General features: G+C 39.2%; 1 protein-coding gene across 1 annotated transcript; it reads left to right on the top strand.

Annotated features, from left to right (window-relative positions):
• The first annotated feature begins 17,788 nt into the window (after positions 1 to 17,788).
• Positions 17,789 to 18,467, top strand: LOC112016578 (small ribosomal subunit protein cS23z). The gene is made up of 2 exons (XM_065771892.1): positions 17,789 to 18,115; positions 18,183 to 18,467. Exons 1-2 carry the CDS (start codon positions 17,789 to 17,791, stop codon positions 18,465 to 18,467), a joined length of 612 nt encoding a protein of 203 aa, XP_065627964.1.
• Positions 18,468 to 18,657: the final 190 nt, after the last annotated feature.

Here is an 18,657-nt window from a genome sequence, read left to right as displayed (position 1 = left end):
TAACTCCCCTTTCAAGGCGCAGGTCATATTTTGTCCCCTTCCACCCAAGTTCCAAATGCCACAAGTTGAGATATACAATGAGTTGAAAGATCCTCGATCACTTAGAGTCATTCAAAACTCTCATGCACTTGCAAGTTGTGCCCAACGAGATAATATATAGAGCATTCCCAACCACGCTCAAAGGACCAACTAGAGCATGGTTTTGTAAGATTACTTTAAACTCCATCTCAACTTTTAAGGAGCTGAGTGGGCACTTTTTCATGCACTTCATTGGCAGAAAAAGATACAAGAGGTCCTCGGCAAGTCTCCTGAACATCAAGAAGCGAGAAGATGGAAGCTTGAGGTCCTATGTGGCTTGATTCAACAAGGAAGCCCTTTTGATTGATGAAGCCGATGACAAGGTGTTAGTAACAGCCTTCACCAACGGGCTGTGCTCTGGAGAATTCTTCTTCTCTATCTATAAGAATGACATGAAGACGATGACAGACATGCTATACAGAGCCACCAAGCACATGAATGTCGATGACACCATGATAGCCCGAGGGGGCAAGACAAAGAAAAGGGAAAGACAGGACTACCCCCTTCCAGACAGACAAGCCCTTGCAGAAGACAATAGTAGTCCAGACGGACAAGCTCTTGCAAAAGACAATGAACCATCTAAAAGCAACTGGAAGACTAGTCTTATAGGGGATAGAATTAAGTGAGTTCGATGTACAATACCATCCAAGAACAGCCATCAAAGCCCAAGCCTTGGCTGACTTCATTGCTGAGTTCACAATAAAGGAAGACAAAGGTTACATCACCCTTGGAGCTCCGAGCGCTTGAGGAAGTATTACTAGTTGTTCATCAACTACAAATTATGTTTTAAGTTTCTCTTTCAATTTTTCTAAGCGGACTATAGAGTGTCTGTCTGACACCTAATCTATTGTTCCATGTATTTTCCCTAATTCAATAAAGGCATCATTCTCAAGAAATTATCACATGACTACATGAAGAGAAAGGAAGAAAACCAAAGTCGTCTATGGGTGGACGATCCAAAGTAAAGTCATCCCAAAGAGAGAAGGACAATGACCAAAGTCGCCTATAGGTGGATGGTCTAAAGTAAAATCATTCTCTAGAGGGAAGGATAGTAACCAAAGTTGCCTACGAGTGGACAGTCTAAAGTAAAATCATTCTCAAGAGAGAAGGATAGTGACCAAACTCGCCTACGGGTGGACGGTCCAAAGTAAGGTCATTCCAAGAGGGAAGGACAATGACTAAAGTTGCCTATGGATAGATTGACGACCAAAGTCACCTATGGGTGGATGGTCCAAACTAAAGTCATTCCCAAGGGGAAAGGACAATGACCAAACTAGCCAACTGATGGAGGAAAATCCAAAGTTGCCTACAGGTGGATGGTCTAAAGCAAATTCATCCCCAAGAGAGAAGGACAATAACCAAAGTCTCCTACGGGTGAACGGATGACCAAAGTCACCTACGGGTAAACAGTCCAAGTAAAATCATCCCCAAGAAGGAAAGATAATGACCAAACTTGCCTACGGATGGATGGAAAACCAAAGTTGCCTACAGGTGGTGGAGACATCGTAGTTTGTACCCCTTACGACTTGGGCCCTCGTTCCCTAATAATGCTTGAACTCTAAGGCCCAAGGCCACTTTAGATCCTAATCAGATATTAAAATGACTTAAGGAGTGTTAAAATGGAAAATATACATTTTAAATGAGCCAAAATATATTTTTAGAAAACTAAATGACCAAAATGGCCCTCGACCTTCGTACGTGAGTCACAGCCTGCGTACACAAGCTAAAGCATACGTATGCAGGCAAGTTTTTTGCAATAATGGATGAGGTTTGGAACGAATCCCATATCATCTGGTAGCCATTTCAAACCCCATTTTCTCAACTATAACAAGCCTTCCTTGGTACATTTTCAAAACGCACAAAAATCCCCTGGGAAAAACCTAAGATTCACTAGAAAATAGTGAATCAAAAGGGAGTTTTTCACAAAACACCCTCAAGTCATTTTTATTTAATTGGGACCTTTTTAGCCCCAATCCTTTGAGTTTAAGATTGCTCATCACTATTTTATTGAATTGTGATAGATTTGATTGAGGGGAACGGTAAAAAATTAAGCTTAGGAGCTTTTGCTTTAAGGTATCCCTTTAAACTTTTCCTTCTTCTTTTTTCTGCCTTTAATTTTTATTTTAATCTGTGTTTTTTTTAGTTTATGTTTACACATGTTTGTTTAGGTTAGTTTTAGGTTTTCTTTATGTCTATAAGCATATTAGGTTGTTAGATTTTATGTTTTATGTTTTGTTTGGCTTCTTCTCTATTTTTGTGTAAATTAGGTTTTCTGGGTAAGGATCTACATACGCATGATATAGCCTATGCACGTAGGCTGAACTCATGCGTACATAGACTTGTTCTAGCGTGCATGATGTCGTTACCCCAAAACCCTAATTTTTGTTTGTTTTGTTCCTGCACTCATATGTGTATTTTGTGTAGCCTCCTTTTCATGTGTTTCAATCCCCATAACTATTTATTTACCTTTTAACATGCTTGTTTGTTATCACATGTGTAGATTAAGGTTTAGATTAGGGTTTCATAATGTTAATACAATTCATTCACATGTTCATGCATTGATGCCATAAGTGATGTGCCACTGAAAGGTAAGTAAAGGATAAGCCATGCATTAGCAATGTTCATGCATTGTATTAGGATTTCACTTTGATGATATGATAGAACATTCTTAGATGTAAGACTAGCATTTTGTAATATGTTTGCTTACTGTCTTGTTGTAGATGCACGATAGGTTTTTACACGTTAGATGAATGTTAGGGTTTTCTTTTGCGCCTTAGCTCCCTTTTTTTAGTTTGATAACTATGTGTGTTTTGGCATAGATGTATGTTAGTATGTGCGTGAGTATAGATGCAAGTGTTGAAAGTAATTTTAATGAGGTTAAGGTATAAGACACAATGATGGGAGGCCAACCTTAGGGTTGGGTGATCTTGGGTGCCTAATACCTTCCCAAGAATGTACCTAAACTTCAAACCCAAACTCTAGTAGTAAGATCAAAGGTCCTTCCTCGAAAGAATGTTATATTCATGGTTCCTAGACCATATAGCTAGGTGGCAACTCCATCCGTTATGCCAACAGTGGCGACTCCGCTGGGGATGGTGAATTTAATCCCTATATGTCTTATTTCTTAACCTTGATAAAAATATTTTCAATACTTGTTGCACACACTTTCACTTGTTCTTTTTTCCCTTAACCTTGGTTAGTGATGAGTAGGAAGATGGAAGACTCCATTCAAGCCCAAATTTTCCAAATTTCATCCCACCAACTCACAATTGATGCCGTCACCTATAATGGGCCTTGAGTATGTTAAAAGTTTGCTACCAATCAACTATAGGGTCCACTTAGGCCCTTGGTTGGAATCAGAGCCCACCTAGTTATGAGTGACCTACTTATCTATCCCTTTAGCTTTAGGAAGCCTACCCACACTAAAGAGATCCTAGATCCTATCCTAAATGGTACCTTTTATATATCTCTTATTTGTTCAACCATATATCATGTGTTCACCTAATTCTAAAGGACAAATAAAAGATATAAAAATGGAAGGGATGGCCATAAAGTTATGGTATACCCTAAGATATTGTGGGACAAAAGAAAAGAAGTTCTCACATATAAGAGGCTTGTCCCTAAGCCCAAAGGCATATCTTAACTTGAAAGGTTCATAAGTTCATAGCTTAATTGCTATCGTAGGTCTAAGTGGAAAAAGCCCTTTTGAAATAAAGGACTTTGGGCCTAGGATAACAAATGCGCTATGGATTTAGCATCCAACATCCTTCAAAGCCAAAATGAACTTCCTTAATCTTGGGCCTCTTTGTTGTATGCCTAGGCACAAAATAATGAGAATTTCATAGACTTTGAGAGGAAGGCTACAAATATTCTAGCTAGAGGGCTATTTCAAAAACAGTGATGAAATAATGAATAAAAATGAAAAGCCCAAGGGTGATGAATACATTGTAGGCCCAAGTTTGAGACAGGGTTGAAGATTCCTAATTACATTTTAATGGAAGCCCATGAGGGTAAGTTGAGAGCTATATTGTAAATGGACCAAAGCTTAAGGAAACAAAGGGCAAGAATCCATGAGAGGAAAGGGAGTAATATTGTAATTGGGCCTTCAATAAAATGAACTTAAGAATTTTCCAAGAATATCTAAAGGGTAAAAGGAACCTTTTAATTGGGATATGACCTTAATGAAAATGGGGCTTCTTTTCAAACATCCAAATTGAAGGCTTATCGAGAGGGAAGGATGGATGCTCCAAGTGAGAAGGTTTTTATGCAAAAGATGCTCAAGTGTGTAGAGCCGCAAGTTGAGGTCCTCAGGAAGATACTAGGTCACCTTTCTAAAATTGAGAAAGAGAAAGCTAAGAAGCACAAGACTGAGCATAAATCAAGTGGGCTAACTCAAGAAGGCATCGATCGCGTTATGGCAAAAGGGAAAGTCCACTTGCCTCTACCCAACTTCAAGCCACAACTAAGGGGTGCTTCAGGACCATGGACTTTCAAGAGAGCCTATGTCAACGACTTTTCCAAATTAGGAGACACGAGATCGTGGGAAGATCATTATTGGCCAAAATGGACCTCGAAGGTGGGGATAACCCAAGTCATCCCAACTCGCTTCATGCTTGAACGCAATGTGGACCCCTCTTCTGACAATGAGCAATACCTCATGATGAACAAGAAAGAGGAAGGAGATGATGAAATGATTAGTTGTTGGAGTGGGGATGATGGTGACTGGTTCCTTGACGAGGTGAGGAGAGACTTCCCCAATGAAAGCAATGATTTATATGACATGACTGAGGCCACACATGTGTAGGAGCCCTTGAAGAAAGAAGACTGGCTAAATAAAGACAAAGGAAGGAATGGCAAGCCTTGAGAAAGAAATTAGAAGGAATTCTTCATGCCTACTACAAGTCTCATTAATAATTGGACTTGGGTTGGGTTTTCTGAGAATATGGGGAAAAAGTTTTGCAATGCAAGTTCCAATATACATTTCAATATTTTCAATAAGATGAATTTTGATTTGGCTTACTTTGATGTGTCCCATAACATAGAAATTTTGCACTTAAATGATTCAAATGAATTTAAAAATGAAATTAATACGGAACCAACTCTTGAAACTATTAATTTGGGCATTGATAAGAATCCACGCTTAATTAAAATTGGCTCAACTTTAAATGAAAAAGAATAGAAAGATCTTCAAGAACTACTCATGGAATTTCAAGAGGTGTTTGATGAGGATATGCCTAGAATTGACCCCAAGATAACTCAACATCACATTGATACTTATGACCACATGGTGCTTGTTAAGCAAAAATTGAGAAGAATGAGGACCGAATGGCTTTTAAAGATCAAAGGGGAAGTCATTAAGCAACTAAAGGTGGGGTTCATCAAACCTATAAACCAAGCCAAATGGATAGCCAATGTTAAGCCTGTACCTAAGAAGGATGGAAAGGTGAGGATGTGTCTGGATTTTAGGGACTTGAATAAGGCATGCCCTAAGGATGACTTCCCCCTCCCCCATATTGATGTCTTGGTAGATAACACAATGGAAAGTGCCTTGATATCCTTCATGGATGGTTTTTCAGGATACAACCAAATCAAGATGACTCCTAAAGATAAGACCAAAACCACTTTCACTAGCGAATGGGGAATCTATTGTTACATAGTAATGTCGTTTGGCCTTAAGAATGCTGGGGTAACCTACCAAAGGATGGCTACGACCTTGCTACATGATATGATGCATAATGAGGAGAGGTGTATGTTGATGATATGATTGTGAAATCCAAGGATAGAGAAAACCACACCACGAACTTGAGGAAGTTCTTCGAGAGGATTAAAGAATATAGATTGAGATTGAACCCACAAAAGTGCACCTTTGGAGTAATTGCTGGAAAGTTGTTAGGGTTCCTAGTGAGTGATAGAGGAATAGAATTTGACCCATCCAAGATTAAAGCCATATTGGAGATGCCTCCACCTGAGAATGGGAAAAAGATTAGGGGTTTCTTGGGTCGACTACAAGCTCACCTCCACTTGTAAGCCCATCTTTAAACTCCTAAGGAAGAATGAATGACACACATGGAACAATGAGTGCCAAAAAATCTTTGAACTTATCAAGGAATATCTCCTCCACCCACCTATCCTAGTGCCTCCACAACATGGAAAACCCTTACTCCTATACATTTCCATCATAGGGGATGCAGTTGTAAGTATGCTTGCACAAGAAGATAATGAGAAGAATGAGAGGGCAATATATTACTTAAGTAAGAGATTCCATGATTACGAGACCAAGTACACTCCCATAGAAAAGTTATGCTTCACACTTGTTTGGGCTGTACAAAAATTGAGGCATATTGTTTTACCCTTCCAAATATGAGTGGTGGTAAGAATGGACCCATTGAAGCACCTCTTTGAGAAACCCACTTTAAGTGGAAGATTGTCATGATGGTTGACTTTGCTAGCAAAATTCGAGTTAAAGTATGTGGCTAGGAGAGCTATCAAAGGAAGCGTCAAGTCAGATTTTTGTGCTGAGAATCCTATAGAGAGGAAGGATGGTAAAGAAGATTTTTTGGATAAGGACATTTTGGGTGTTGAATTAAGGACATGGAAAATGTACTTTGATAGAGCCGCAAACCAATATGGAAATGGGATAGGGATATTCTTGATCACTCTCGAGGGATTTCACATACCTTTGGCAACCAAATTGAACTTTCAAGCGACTAACAAAATGGCTAAATATAAAGCTTGCATCGCCGTAATAAAAGCTCTTTAAGAATTGGGGTAAAAGAAGCCAAAGTCCTTAGGGATTCAATTTTGGTTATAGCCCAAGTGCAAAGGTTATGGAAAGTGAAGGAAGAACATCTAAAGCCTTATCAATAGTACCTAGAGGACTTGACCAAGAACTTTGACAAGATTGAGTACACAATCATCCGTAGAGCTTAGAATTAGTTTACGGATGCCTAAGCTACTTTAGCCTCCATGGTTGAAATGCCCAAGGGGGTATGGACACGACCCTTAGAGATCAAACAAAGTTATGAGGAAGTGCATAAAAGGAAGACCGAAGCTTCAGTAATGGCCATAAAGGAAGAGGAAGTTCCATGGTACTATGACATCGTGAAATTCTTGGAACTAGGGGCATAACCAGATGGTGCCGACAAGAGAGAATGTCATTCCATTAGGATGATGGTAACCCAATACATCCTATATGGAGGAAAACTCTACAGAAGGTCCTATGATGGCATACACCTTCGTTACTTGAAGAAAGAAGAAGCCGAGAGGGTAATGGAAGAAGTTCATCAAGGAATTTGTGACCCACATATGAATCGAAGAATGTTAGCCAAGAAAATCCTAAGGGTAGGTTATTACTAGAATACAATGGAGACTGATTGTGTGGACTATGTGAAGAGCTACCATGATTGTTAGACACATGCCAACTTGAATCATGCTCCACCTAGTGAGTTGTATAGCATGACCTCTCCATGGCCATTCTCGGTTTGGGGCATAGATGTGATTGGATGAATAGCTCCTAAGGCTTCAAACGAGCATGAGTACATTTTAGTGGCAATTGACTACTTCATTAAATGGGTGGAAGCAGCCTCCTACTCTGTGTTGAAGGCTAAGCATGTAGCTCAGTTTTTAGAAAACAACATCATATGTTAGTTTAGGGTGTCCCATGAGATCATTTTCAATAATGGTTCCCATTTTGAAGGCGAAGTCTAGAGGGTCATGGAAGAATATGGCATTAAGCATCACAAGTCTTCACCATATTAACCGCAAGCTAATTGGGCTTTGGAAGCAACTAATAAGAATGTGAAGAATATCCTAGCCAAGATGGTAGTGACATACAAAGATTGGGCTGAGAAACTTCCATTTGCCCTATGGGGTTATAGAACTTCTATCTAAACATCGACTAGGGCAACACCTTACTCCTTGATTTATGACAGTGAGGTTGTGCTTCCTATTGAGGTGGAGATACAATCTTTGAGAGTATTGGTGGAGACTATGGTCCTATAAGAGGATTGGGATAAGGCAGGATATGAACAATTGGTTTTGATAGATGAGAAGAGAGCTAGGGCACAATACCATGCATAAGGATACCAAAAAAGGATTGCTAGAGCATTTAACAAGAAAGTGAAACCAAGAAACCTTAAGGAATGAGACTTTGTCCTAAAGGTGCTTAGAGATGAGACTTTTGATCCAAGAGAAAAAATGAAGCCTAGGTGGTTTGGACCTTTTATCATTAAAAAGATCATGTCAGAGGTGGTACAAGAATCACAGATTTGGATGGGGAAGAGATGCTTCACCCCATTAACATGGATAGACTTTGGAAATACCACATTTAAAAGAAAAAGGCCTACTAGGTTGAAAACCCGAAAAGGCAGCTTAGGCAAAAATTAGGGCAAAAGAACCCCACTAGATTGAAAACCTGAAAGGGCGGTCTAGGCAAAAGTTAGGGGAAAAGAACATAGGCATGGCCAAAATTCCCCAAAGGATTTCATGGGAAAAAATTACATGGCAAAGGAAAAAGAAAAGAAAAAAAATGAATGAATGAGATGACAATACGCAAAGATAATAAAAAGGGAAATTCTTTCATTGCTCAAATTAAAAGATAATAAGTTTGTTTTCATAGGGGATTTGGAACATTCCAGTCCTTTATTAAATTAAAAAATAAAAATATGAGAATCATAAAATTGCAGGAAAGTAAAACATGGGGCATATCAAAGCAGTCACTCAGTCCTTCTTATCTTCTTACTAGTCTTCATGTGAGCTTTCTCATCCTTCAAAATCCACTTAATGTCATCCTCTAACCATTGTTTGTAGCTTGCAGTAAGGTAGATATATTTAGGAGGAACAATGTCTTTTGTCACCCTACGGCATGGCCAATCTTCACTAATCCTGCCCAAGATCCTATTGGTGAACATCGTAGTGTGGAAGGCACCGTAGTGTGGAGCTCCTTGACGCTCTCCAAATTGCCTTGAGATATGACAAGTGGAGTAGTAAGAGCAGTAACAAAGCCTAACTAAAGTCACACAATGATCCTTGTAGCAACTTTGGACCATGCTTAAGATATGCCACCATTCCACGACCCACTGAATGTTGGTCTCCTTTAGGTGACCTATAAGCTCCACGTGTGCTTCAAAACCCAAGACATCTCAAAGCCGGCAATCCCTAAGATGCCTAGGAAGGTAGGTATCGAGGGGTATAATAGGAAGATGAAGCAACTGAAGCCTCTCTTGTAGCCATATCTGACAAAAGAGGAGAAGGGAAGAGGAAAAAAAGGGAGAAAAGAAAGAAATAAAAATAGAGAGCATGAGTGAAAAAATAATAATAATAAAGAGACAAAGATGAAAGACGATATAAGGTGCCTCGAAGGATTGAAAACCACAAGGCAGTCCATACAAAATTAGGGATCCTGCTAGGTTGAAAAGCTAGGCAAAAGTTAGGGATCATACCTAAAGAAGAAGAGGACTTCCCACAAAGAAACTTGCTTGCCTCCTTTGAAAGGCATCCGAATCATTATGAGTTTCTACCAAGATCAAACCCACCAGATTGCTCTCCTTTAGTTCAAAAGCCACCATACACATCCGAAGGTCCACACAATATGACTGTTGAACTAAGAAATACCTTGCAAGAGCACACAAACAAAATGCATGAAGGTAGTACGATCGTGGTCTCTCACCCTCAGAAAGGCCCAAATTGGAAAAGTAATCAAAGACCAACCTAAGATTGAGTTTGCCAAAGACACACCATCTATTGGTTGTGGTTTCAGGGACACCCAACAGAACTCACAACAAGGAAGGAAGATCCCCACCCATGGTAGGAAAGATAAGATCATTAATCTCCGGTTCACCCATATAGCAACAAATTCCTCAATAGTGGGGCATAATTCTATTTTATTGAGGTGAAATAAATGCTGAGAAGGAACCCAATAGTTGGTAGCAGTACGAAGAAGAGACTTATCTACCCTAATTTGATGGTAAGGGAAGATGCAAGAAAGGCCATAAGGAGCAACAGAATCCTTGAAATCGAGACCAGGTGGAGACATCAAGAGTAGAGTTTTCTACCATTGGGAGACCTCAAAAAAGTGTTCTTTGGGTTGGAAATATGTTGGTAAGGGTTTTGGACTCAAATGGCTACTTTTATACCTAAGTAAGTAGGCTAGGGTTTTTCTAATTCACGGCCCACGTATGTAGGATCAACCCTGCATACGCAAAGTCAAAGCTACATATGCATACTCATTTCTACATACGCACGGCACTTGGCAGAAGCCCATGTTCCCCTATTTTGAGTAGATTTTTTCCTACTCCCAAACATTGCTAATGTCCTTGTAACATAAAGAACCATTCAAGACATGTTCCAATCACAATATTGCAAGCATCAAAGAAGCAAAGTTGTATAGAAACATACAATTTATCATTATCTTGTAAATTAAGTGCTAGATTCCAATAAAAAAAAATGTAAAAGATGTTCTTAAACAAAATCCTTTGTCACAAACCAAACTCAAATGTCTATTGAAGGGAATTAAAAAAAAAAAAAGGATTTCAAAAGCAAAAAAGAAAAGGAAAAGCTATGTATTGTTTGTTGTATATATGCTATGACTACAGGTAATCAATGGTGCCGCCTCTTCCTTGGCTGGTAACTAGGAGTCGCCTCTAGATCCTCCTCGCCACCACCACAAAGGGAAGAAAGAACTCACTGCTCGAGTGTTAGGAGGGAAAGGATAGCCCATGACATTAGGTTTGCAGGGCACAACATGCTCCCTAGCAAAGCCATCCATGCCATAAGCATAGACCATCCAAGGGATATGTGGAGGATTAATGGACTCATCGGCAGCAAGTCCCCCCTATTACAATTTCCCACATTAAGGGTCATAACAAACAAAGAAAAAAGAGAAAGAAGAAGTACAAGAGTTAGAGCATATATGTGGACAGTGAGAGAAGGCATGAGGCAAGTAAGGTTGAACTCCTTATAGTCCAACCCTTCAAGGAGCCGCTCAGCATAAGAAATAACACTCCCCCACGAGTTGTACTCAGCATCAGTCATGGAATGTGGGACAAGTATAAACTCAAGAGGGTCCTTTGGAATCTATGGGTCATCCATACTCACTAATTGGCACCTCACCCTCTCTGCCAAATATAGAGCCCTCAAACCTGCTCCTTCAGCGGGTCAGGTAATCTCTAAGGCAACAAGAATGGCAAGCTCTAAGTTTCGAGTAGCAGGAAGGGGCTGGTCGGCCCATGGGACCTAGTTTACCTATAAAGGCACAAGGATAGGAAGAAAGTATCCTAAGGAAAATAAAGGAAGAATCATGAATAACTAAAACTCTTAAAATTACCTCATCTGAATTAAATCCCGCAAGATGTGCCCTAACTTGGTGAAAATCCCTCAGAACTAGGTCAGTGCCTGGAGTTATGAGGTCATACCTAACAATCCACCACTGCAAGAAAGAAGCACAAGCCACATGTTAGATGCAAGATGATAGTTTGCAAGGTGACAGTTTACAAGATGACAGTTTGCAAGATGATAGTTTTCGAGACAATACAATTGGCAAGACTACAAGTTACAAATAATAATGCAAAAAATGAAAAGAGAATTGACCTCAAGGAGCTTCCAAGGCCCCACAAGCTGCCATAAAGTGCTCTGGCTGAGAGTGTCGAAGGTGGAGTAAAGATAAGCAAGACACCCAGTTGGCCCTCCGTGTCTCCCCAAAATCCTGGAAGAGGGTTAGCCACCTCAAAGACACTTTGCCCACCATTGGCAAAGAGGTAGGCTCCTAGCAAGTGGAGAAGGAAAGCCCTCGCCATACGGACGCACTGCTCCGTGGTCCTTTGTAGGATGAACAATTAATCCGATACCAAGTCAAAGTAGCACTCGCAGTCTTTTCAAGAAGAAGACTAATGACAGGCTCAAAGCCCGCCTCCCGAATATAACCGTGGTTTTGAGGACAAGTAACTTGAACCACTCTACTACCTTATTGGTGCTTCCCCTACTAGCATAAAGGGATGATGACTGGGAAAAAAAAAAAGATGTCATTAGATTCATGATTCAAGTGAAATTCGAGGAATATAGTGTTGTGATGCATGAGTGGAGATAAAAAAAGGATGATACAGTGACATTCGGATACAAGAATGACAAAAAAAGGGTGTTAGAATTGCATGTAGAGGTGAAACAGTTGAAAAAGGAGTGAAAATGGGCAGAGTAGGGCTTCTGTCAAGCGTCTCACGTACGCGGGTCAAAGCCCACACACGCAAGCAAGAACCCGCATACGTAGATCCATTCCACATATGCAGAACCTCAGGAACATACTTGCGTACGCAAGAATAGGGCTGTGTATGCATAAATACAAGATGTGTATGTAGGCTCGAGCCCCTGCAGGCAAGAACACAGACAGAAGTAGTTCTTTGACATTTTTAAAGATGCATCATCCAAAATCAATCCTAGACATGTTCCTACCCCTCCTAAGAAATCAAGTTTTCATCTAAACCCATCTCACAGCAAAACCCAAGCATTCACATAGTCAAAAACACATTTAAACCAAAGACCAGAGGGAAACCTAAAAAAGAGAAAAAAAAAAATGAAAATTTTACAAATTCACCTATGGGAATGTGATTCTTTGGCCGGCATGTCAATGGTGGAGGCCCCACCAACCTTGTTACTCTACTCTTGTGGGTGAGATGGAAGGCATCAAAAGATAGGACGTAGGAGGATTTCTTGGCCTTGGATGCCATTTAAGAAGATGATGAGAGAAAGAGAGAAAATGAGAAAATGAGAGAGTTTAAGAGAATCAGGGAATGAGAAGGTGTGAGGAAAAAGAAAGAGGGGAGGGAGATTTTTGTAGAGAGAAAAGAGAGAGGAGTTGTGAAAAATGTGAAGAAGTGAGGGAGATGAAGAGAATGAAGAAGAAGAAAAGAAATGGTTGGCAACAATTTGAGAAAATGAAAAGAGGGGAACACACATGATGGCTAAACTACATGTAGTTTAGACCTCACCACTAAACTACGTGTAGTTCAGTCATGAATAGTAAAAAAAAATTTAAAAAAAAAAAAATCTCTTTTCTTTCTTCAAAAAAGGGAAGGATACCACAATTAGACAGAATTATCAAAAAGAATTCCCCAGTGGATCAAGTACATCAAAAAAAAATTTCCTAGAGAATCGAGCACATCAAGAACCATTCGCAGTGGTTCAAGCACCTCAAGGACCTTCCCCAATGGGTCAAGCATGTCAAACATCATTCTCAGTTAGGAAGTAGAAGACTCTTCCTCAATATTTCAAGCATATCAAGCATCATACCCAATACGAAAGTAAAAGATTTTTCCTCAAAAGGATCAAACGTGTCAAATATCATCCCCATGGAGGAAGCAAAAGACTCTTCCTCAATAGTTCAGGTATATTGAGCATCATCCCCATGGAAGAGGCAAAAGAGTCTTCCCCAATGGACCAAAGCACATTAAAGCAAATCCTCAGTGAGGAGGCATAAGATTCTTCCTTAAAACATCCCCAGTAAGGAAGCAGAAGATTATTCTCCAGTAAGTCCCATACACCAAAAAAAAAATCCCCAGTGAGGAAGTAGATTCTCTCGCGAAATCCTTAGTGAACCATATAAGACGCAAAAGATTCTTCCCTAGTGGATCACACATCTATGCTACTCCTCAGTGAGTCCATCCATATTACTCCACAACGAGTTTCTCATCTCCAAACAAGTCGTGAGAGGCAGAAGATTCCTCCCCATACATATCTACTCCTCAGCAAGTTCTTCACCGTCCCTAGTGGATCCTACCCATGCACAAGCCATCCAAGTATTGAATATGCAGGCATGGTAGAAAAAGGTAGAGATAGTGATAGAGAAAGAGACCAAGGCCAACCCGAGGCAAGAGCCTCACATGAAAAGGTAGAGAAAGAAGTGAAGAAGACAAGAGGAACAAGTCACCTGAAGAAGTTTAAGGCAAGAGCCTCAAATGGACACCACAGAGACTATATCCTTTTATTGTGTGATGGGTTAGCTCGTAAGAGCACCCTTGTTTGTTTTCTTTTTTTCTTTTAATGACTCTAGGATAGTAAGTCACTTACCATTTGCTTGCAAGTGGCAAAACAGGATCTGGGATAATGAACCTATCATTGCTCGTTTCCTAAGCAACAAAGGTGGGACTTCGGACATACGAATCCCATACAGCTCTTTGGAGTTACACCCCGCCCCATGTATGTGTAATGTGTGTCATGTGCATGGGTTAGACCCGAGCCATACGTCAAAACAAAATGTTTTGTCTCTTATTCTTTTGATTCCATTAGCGAAGCTTACGAATCAAAAAAGGGGCATCTGTAGAGAACACGTACCCTTACGACTCAAGCCCCCGTTCCCCAATGATGCTCAAACTCTAAGGCCCAAGGCCAGTTTAGAGCCTAATCAAATATTAAAATGACTTAAGGAGTGTTAAAATGGAAGATACAACCTTTTAAATGAGTAAAAATCTACTTTTGGAAAATTAAATGACTGAGGTTTTCTAAAATAATGGCTAAGGTTTGGAATGAATCTCACATCGTCTGGGAGCCGTTCCAAACCCTATTTTTTCAACTATAAAAAATCTTACATGGTACATTTTCAGAACACACAAAAATCCAACGAGAAAAACCTAAGATTCACTAGAAAATAGTGAATCAAAAGGGAGTTTTTCATAAAACACCCTCAAGTCATTTTATTCCATTAGGACCTTTTTTAGCCCTAATCCTTTGAGTTTAAAATTGTTAATCACTATTTTATTGAATTGTGATAGATTTGATTGAGGAGAACAGTCAAAATCAAGCCTAGGAGCTTTTGCTTTAAGGTATCCTTTTAAACTTTTCATTTTCTTTTCTACCATTAATCTTTATTTTAATCTGTGTTTTGTTTAGTTTATGTTTACACATGTTTGTTTAGGTTAGTTTTAGGTTTTCTTTATGTCTTTAAGCATGTTAGGTTGTTAGATTTTACGTTTTATGTTTTGTTTGGCTTCTACTCTGTTTCTATGTAAATTAGGTTTTCTAGGTAAGGATCTGCGTACGCATGATCTAGCCTATGCATGCAGGCTGAACTCATGCGTACGCAAACCTGTTCTAGCGTGCATGATGCCATTAACCAGAAACCCTAATTTTTGTTTGTTTTGTTTTTGCACTCACATGTGTATTCTGTGTAGCCTACTTTTCATGTGTTTCAAGTCCCATAACTGTTTGTTTACCTTTTAACATGTTTGTTTGTTATCACATGTGTAGATTAAGGTTTCTTAATGTTAATACCATTCATTCACATGATCATGCATTGATGTCATAGGTGAAATGCTGCCGAAAGATAAGTAAAGGATAAGCCATGCATTAGCAATGTTCATGCATTGTATTAGGGTTTCACTTTGATGATATGATAGAACATGCTTAGATGTAAGACTAGGGTTTTGTAATATGTTTGCTTACTACCTTGTTGTAGATGCATGATAGGTTTTCACATGTTAGATGAATGCTAGGGTTTTCTTTTGCACCTTGGCTCCCTTTTGTTTTAGATTAATAAGTATTTGTGTTTTGGGATTAAGGATACCATGATTGTATGCATAGATGTATGTTAGTGTGTGCGTGAGTATAGATGCAAGTGTTAAAAGTGCTTTTAATGAGGTTAATGTATAAGACACAATGATGGGAGGCCAACCTTAGGGTTGGGCTATTTTAGGTGCCTAACACCTTCCCAAGAATGTACCTAAACTCTGGTAATAAGATCAAAGGTCCTTCCTCGAAAGAACGCTATATTCATGGTTTCTAGACCATATAACTAGGTGGCTACTCCATCCATTATGGTTTTTAACATAACATTTATGTTGGCTTATTCCAAGACAAAAAGTGTTGTATTTGCATTAATTTATTTCCTTGTATCTTGTGGGATTTTATTGTATTGGGTTTAGTATTAAATTGGTGAAGATTGGTTAAGAAGTTGATCTCGCGACTCAGCTCATGAGTGGTGCAACCTGCGAAAGTCATATGAGAAGCATGTGCTGGAAGCTAAAGAGTCAAGTGCCAAGCTACATTTCATGAGTCATTTCGCTACTCAGACCAAGTTGCGAAGTGACTCACGAAACTCACTGCCTGGAGGATTTTAAGTGTGACTATTACATCCTTCATCCATACTATATACCTCATTACCCACAAAAATATAAGCATGCTATTCATAATAAAACTCTAGAGAGGTTTCTACAACACACCCACCCTTGTTAGAGAGAGCTACACATTAGAGAAATCCTCTCCTCTCCCATTGTTATACCTTGAGAGGAGAGATTTGTACCCAAACATAACCCACACCTATTCAGAGTGTAGAGTGTTTTGGAGCTTAAGAAACATTTGGGATTTGCCAAAAGAAGCTAGTGGGGCTTGACAGTTGTAATCAGGCGGTATTGCGAAATCTGGATAAATAGTGAAGACAAGACTCCGAGAAGTCCGTTGGTAGCCGAAGCTTGAAGGGCTCAAATATATTGGGTAGATTAGGCTTGGAGGGTCTTTTTGATATTCGTGTACTCCAAGTTATTCACTAGCGGATCAATTTCGACTTGGAGGGTCGCAGAGAGGTTTTTCGTCGAGTTTTTCAATTTCCTCTTCGATAACACATCATCATGTTATCTTATGTTTGCATCTCTCTTCTCTTATTCTTTGTGCTTTACATTTATTGTTTATTGCTTATGTTCATGCACTAGAGTAGTTCCAATTTATTGCGCTTCATTTACTCTAGTTCCGCACTTACATAAGTAGATAAAAGCAATCAAGCCATGTTTTTAAAATTGGCGGGTCTAAACAAGGATTAGTGTTTTCACACTAATCAAGCTTTCATCTTACACTTTCGAGTTATTGGAAATTCTTCTATCACTAACTTAACTTTTGGAGGATCTTTGACTGGTACCCTACTGGTACTCTTTATAGGTTCTTCATTCTTTTTGTTCTTCAGGCACTTCAATCGCAGCGCGTGTGGACGATCAACTCACTGATGATTTTGTGCACCATCACAAACTATTCCTATGAATTAAGGGTACCATTATTTAGAAGGAACCCAAAAAAAAAAAAAAAAAAAAAAAAAAAAAAAGCCCTATTGGATCTAGTTACTCCATCCTTATGTTCAATAGAATAGCTTTGGTAGTTTGGGAAGAGGGGTCCAATTAACAAAAAGTTGAAATGAAAATCCAAAACAATCAATCTAGATGACATTTGATTATTTTCAATACTTTACTCCTAACATTATCAAAGAAAAACGTATGAGAATGCAATTCATTTATGTGCATTTTTTTAAATATAATTGTACCTATAAAAAGTGAGAGAGACTATAAAAACTAAAAAAGTTGAAAGGTGAGATCATACAAAAGTGTACATAATTATTTATTTAAAAAAATGTACATAAACAAATAAGTTAAAAAGAAAAAACTGTTATGCGCTTGCACCCACCACGATTGGGCTTTGAAGGTAAATATGGAAGTTTGGTCTCAAAAAAAAAAAAATTAAAAAAATTAAAAAAAAAAAAAAAAGACATGAATATTGGACTGGCCTCTTCAGAAAATGTTTGACGAAGTACTACAAACTACAAAGTTGCCTGGCCCGTCAAGTGTTGTTCTGAATTTCGAACCCCAAACGCCTTATCCGAAAAGAAAAAAACTCATCCATGGACCTGTATAGTGTATAGGACCTTAATTATCTCTCTGCACAAAATCTCTCATTCAATAATACAAAAATGTTATCATCCATGGCAGTTCAACCTGGTGTTAACACTGCTTTCTTCTCTTCTTCCTTCTCTTCTCAGATACCCAGTTTCAGACCCTTCAAAACCTCACCTTTTGTGACGCCTAAAGCATTTTCTCTACATCCGTGTACCATTATTGACCAGAGGAACAAACCCTTTAGAAGAAATCAAAATGTCTCTGTTTCAGCGGCACCAGAAGCACTCACAGCTGAAACACCTTCTGAAACTGAGAGTTCAACCTCCACAAGCTCAGAAGAACCGAATCCCACTAAAGAAATTGAGGTTCAATTCTCTTTCTTTCCACAAGAGCGTGTTCATGTATGTGTGTGTGTGTGTCTTTGTGCATGTATTATTGTTTTATTTTGGTGGGTTCTTGAATTTGTAGAAAACTGAGGTGGTGGTGAAGCCAGTGGAGACGCCAAGGCTGGTGTTGAAGTTCATATGGATGGAGAAGAACATTGGTCTAGCTCTTAATCAGGTGATACCAGGGCATGGCACAATTCCCCTGAGTCCTTACTACTTTTGGCCGAGGAAGGATGCATGGGAGGAGCTCAAGACCACTCTAGAAAGTAAACCATGGATATCCCAGAAGAAAATGATTATACTTCTTAACCAGGCCACTGATATTATCAATCTGTGGCAGCAGAGTGCTGGCAATCCTACATCATAAACACAATGCAGGGAAGACCTTGCATTTTTGAGGTGTGCAGTTATCTAGGATCTGAGAGGCTGATTTGATATTTTTCTTTCCAAGTGTGATTTCAATCTGAATTATGTCAATGTCCATGCTTGTTCAGGTTGCAATTCCTGTAATTTTGCCCAACTTTATCTGTTTATGGAAGCGTGAATTGATTGCTAAG

Source organism: Quercus suber, unplaced genomic scaffold (genome assembly GCF_002906115.3).
Source record: "Quercus suber isolate HL8 unplaced genomic scaffold, Cork oak 2.0 scaffold_50, whole genome shotgun sequence".
Classification (NCBI taxonomy): Eukaryota; Viridiplantae; Streptophyta; class Magnoliopsida; order Fagales; family Fagaceae; genus Quercus; species Quercus suber.
Note: the sequence above shows the minus strand (reverse complement) of the source record. Positions and strands in the feature narration are given on the sequence as shown.

Excerpts from the sequence above, each read along its gene's own strand:
- LOC112016578 (XM_065771892.1), top strand. The coding sequence starts at position 17,789 with ATGTTATCATCCATGGCAGTTCAACCTGGTGTTAACACTGCTTTCTTC. Across the intron at positions 18,116-18,182 it reads TTCCACAAGAGCGTGTTCAT|AAAACTGAGGTGGTGGTGAA; the intron begins GTATGTGTGTGT and ends TTGAATTTGTAG.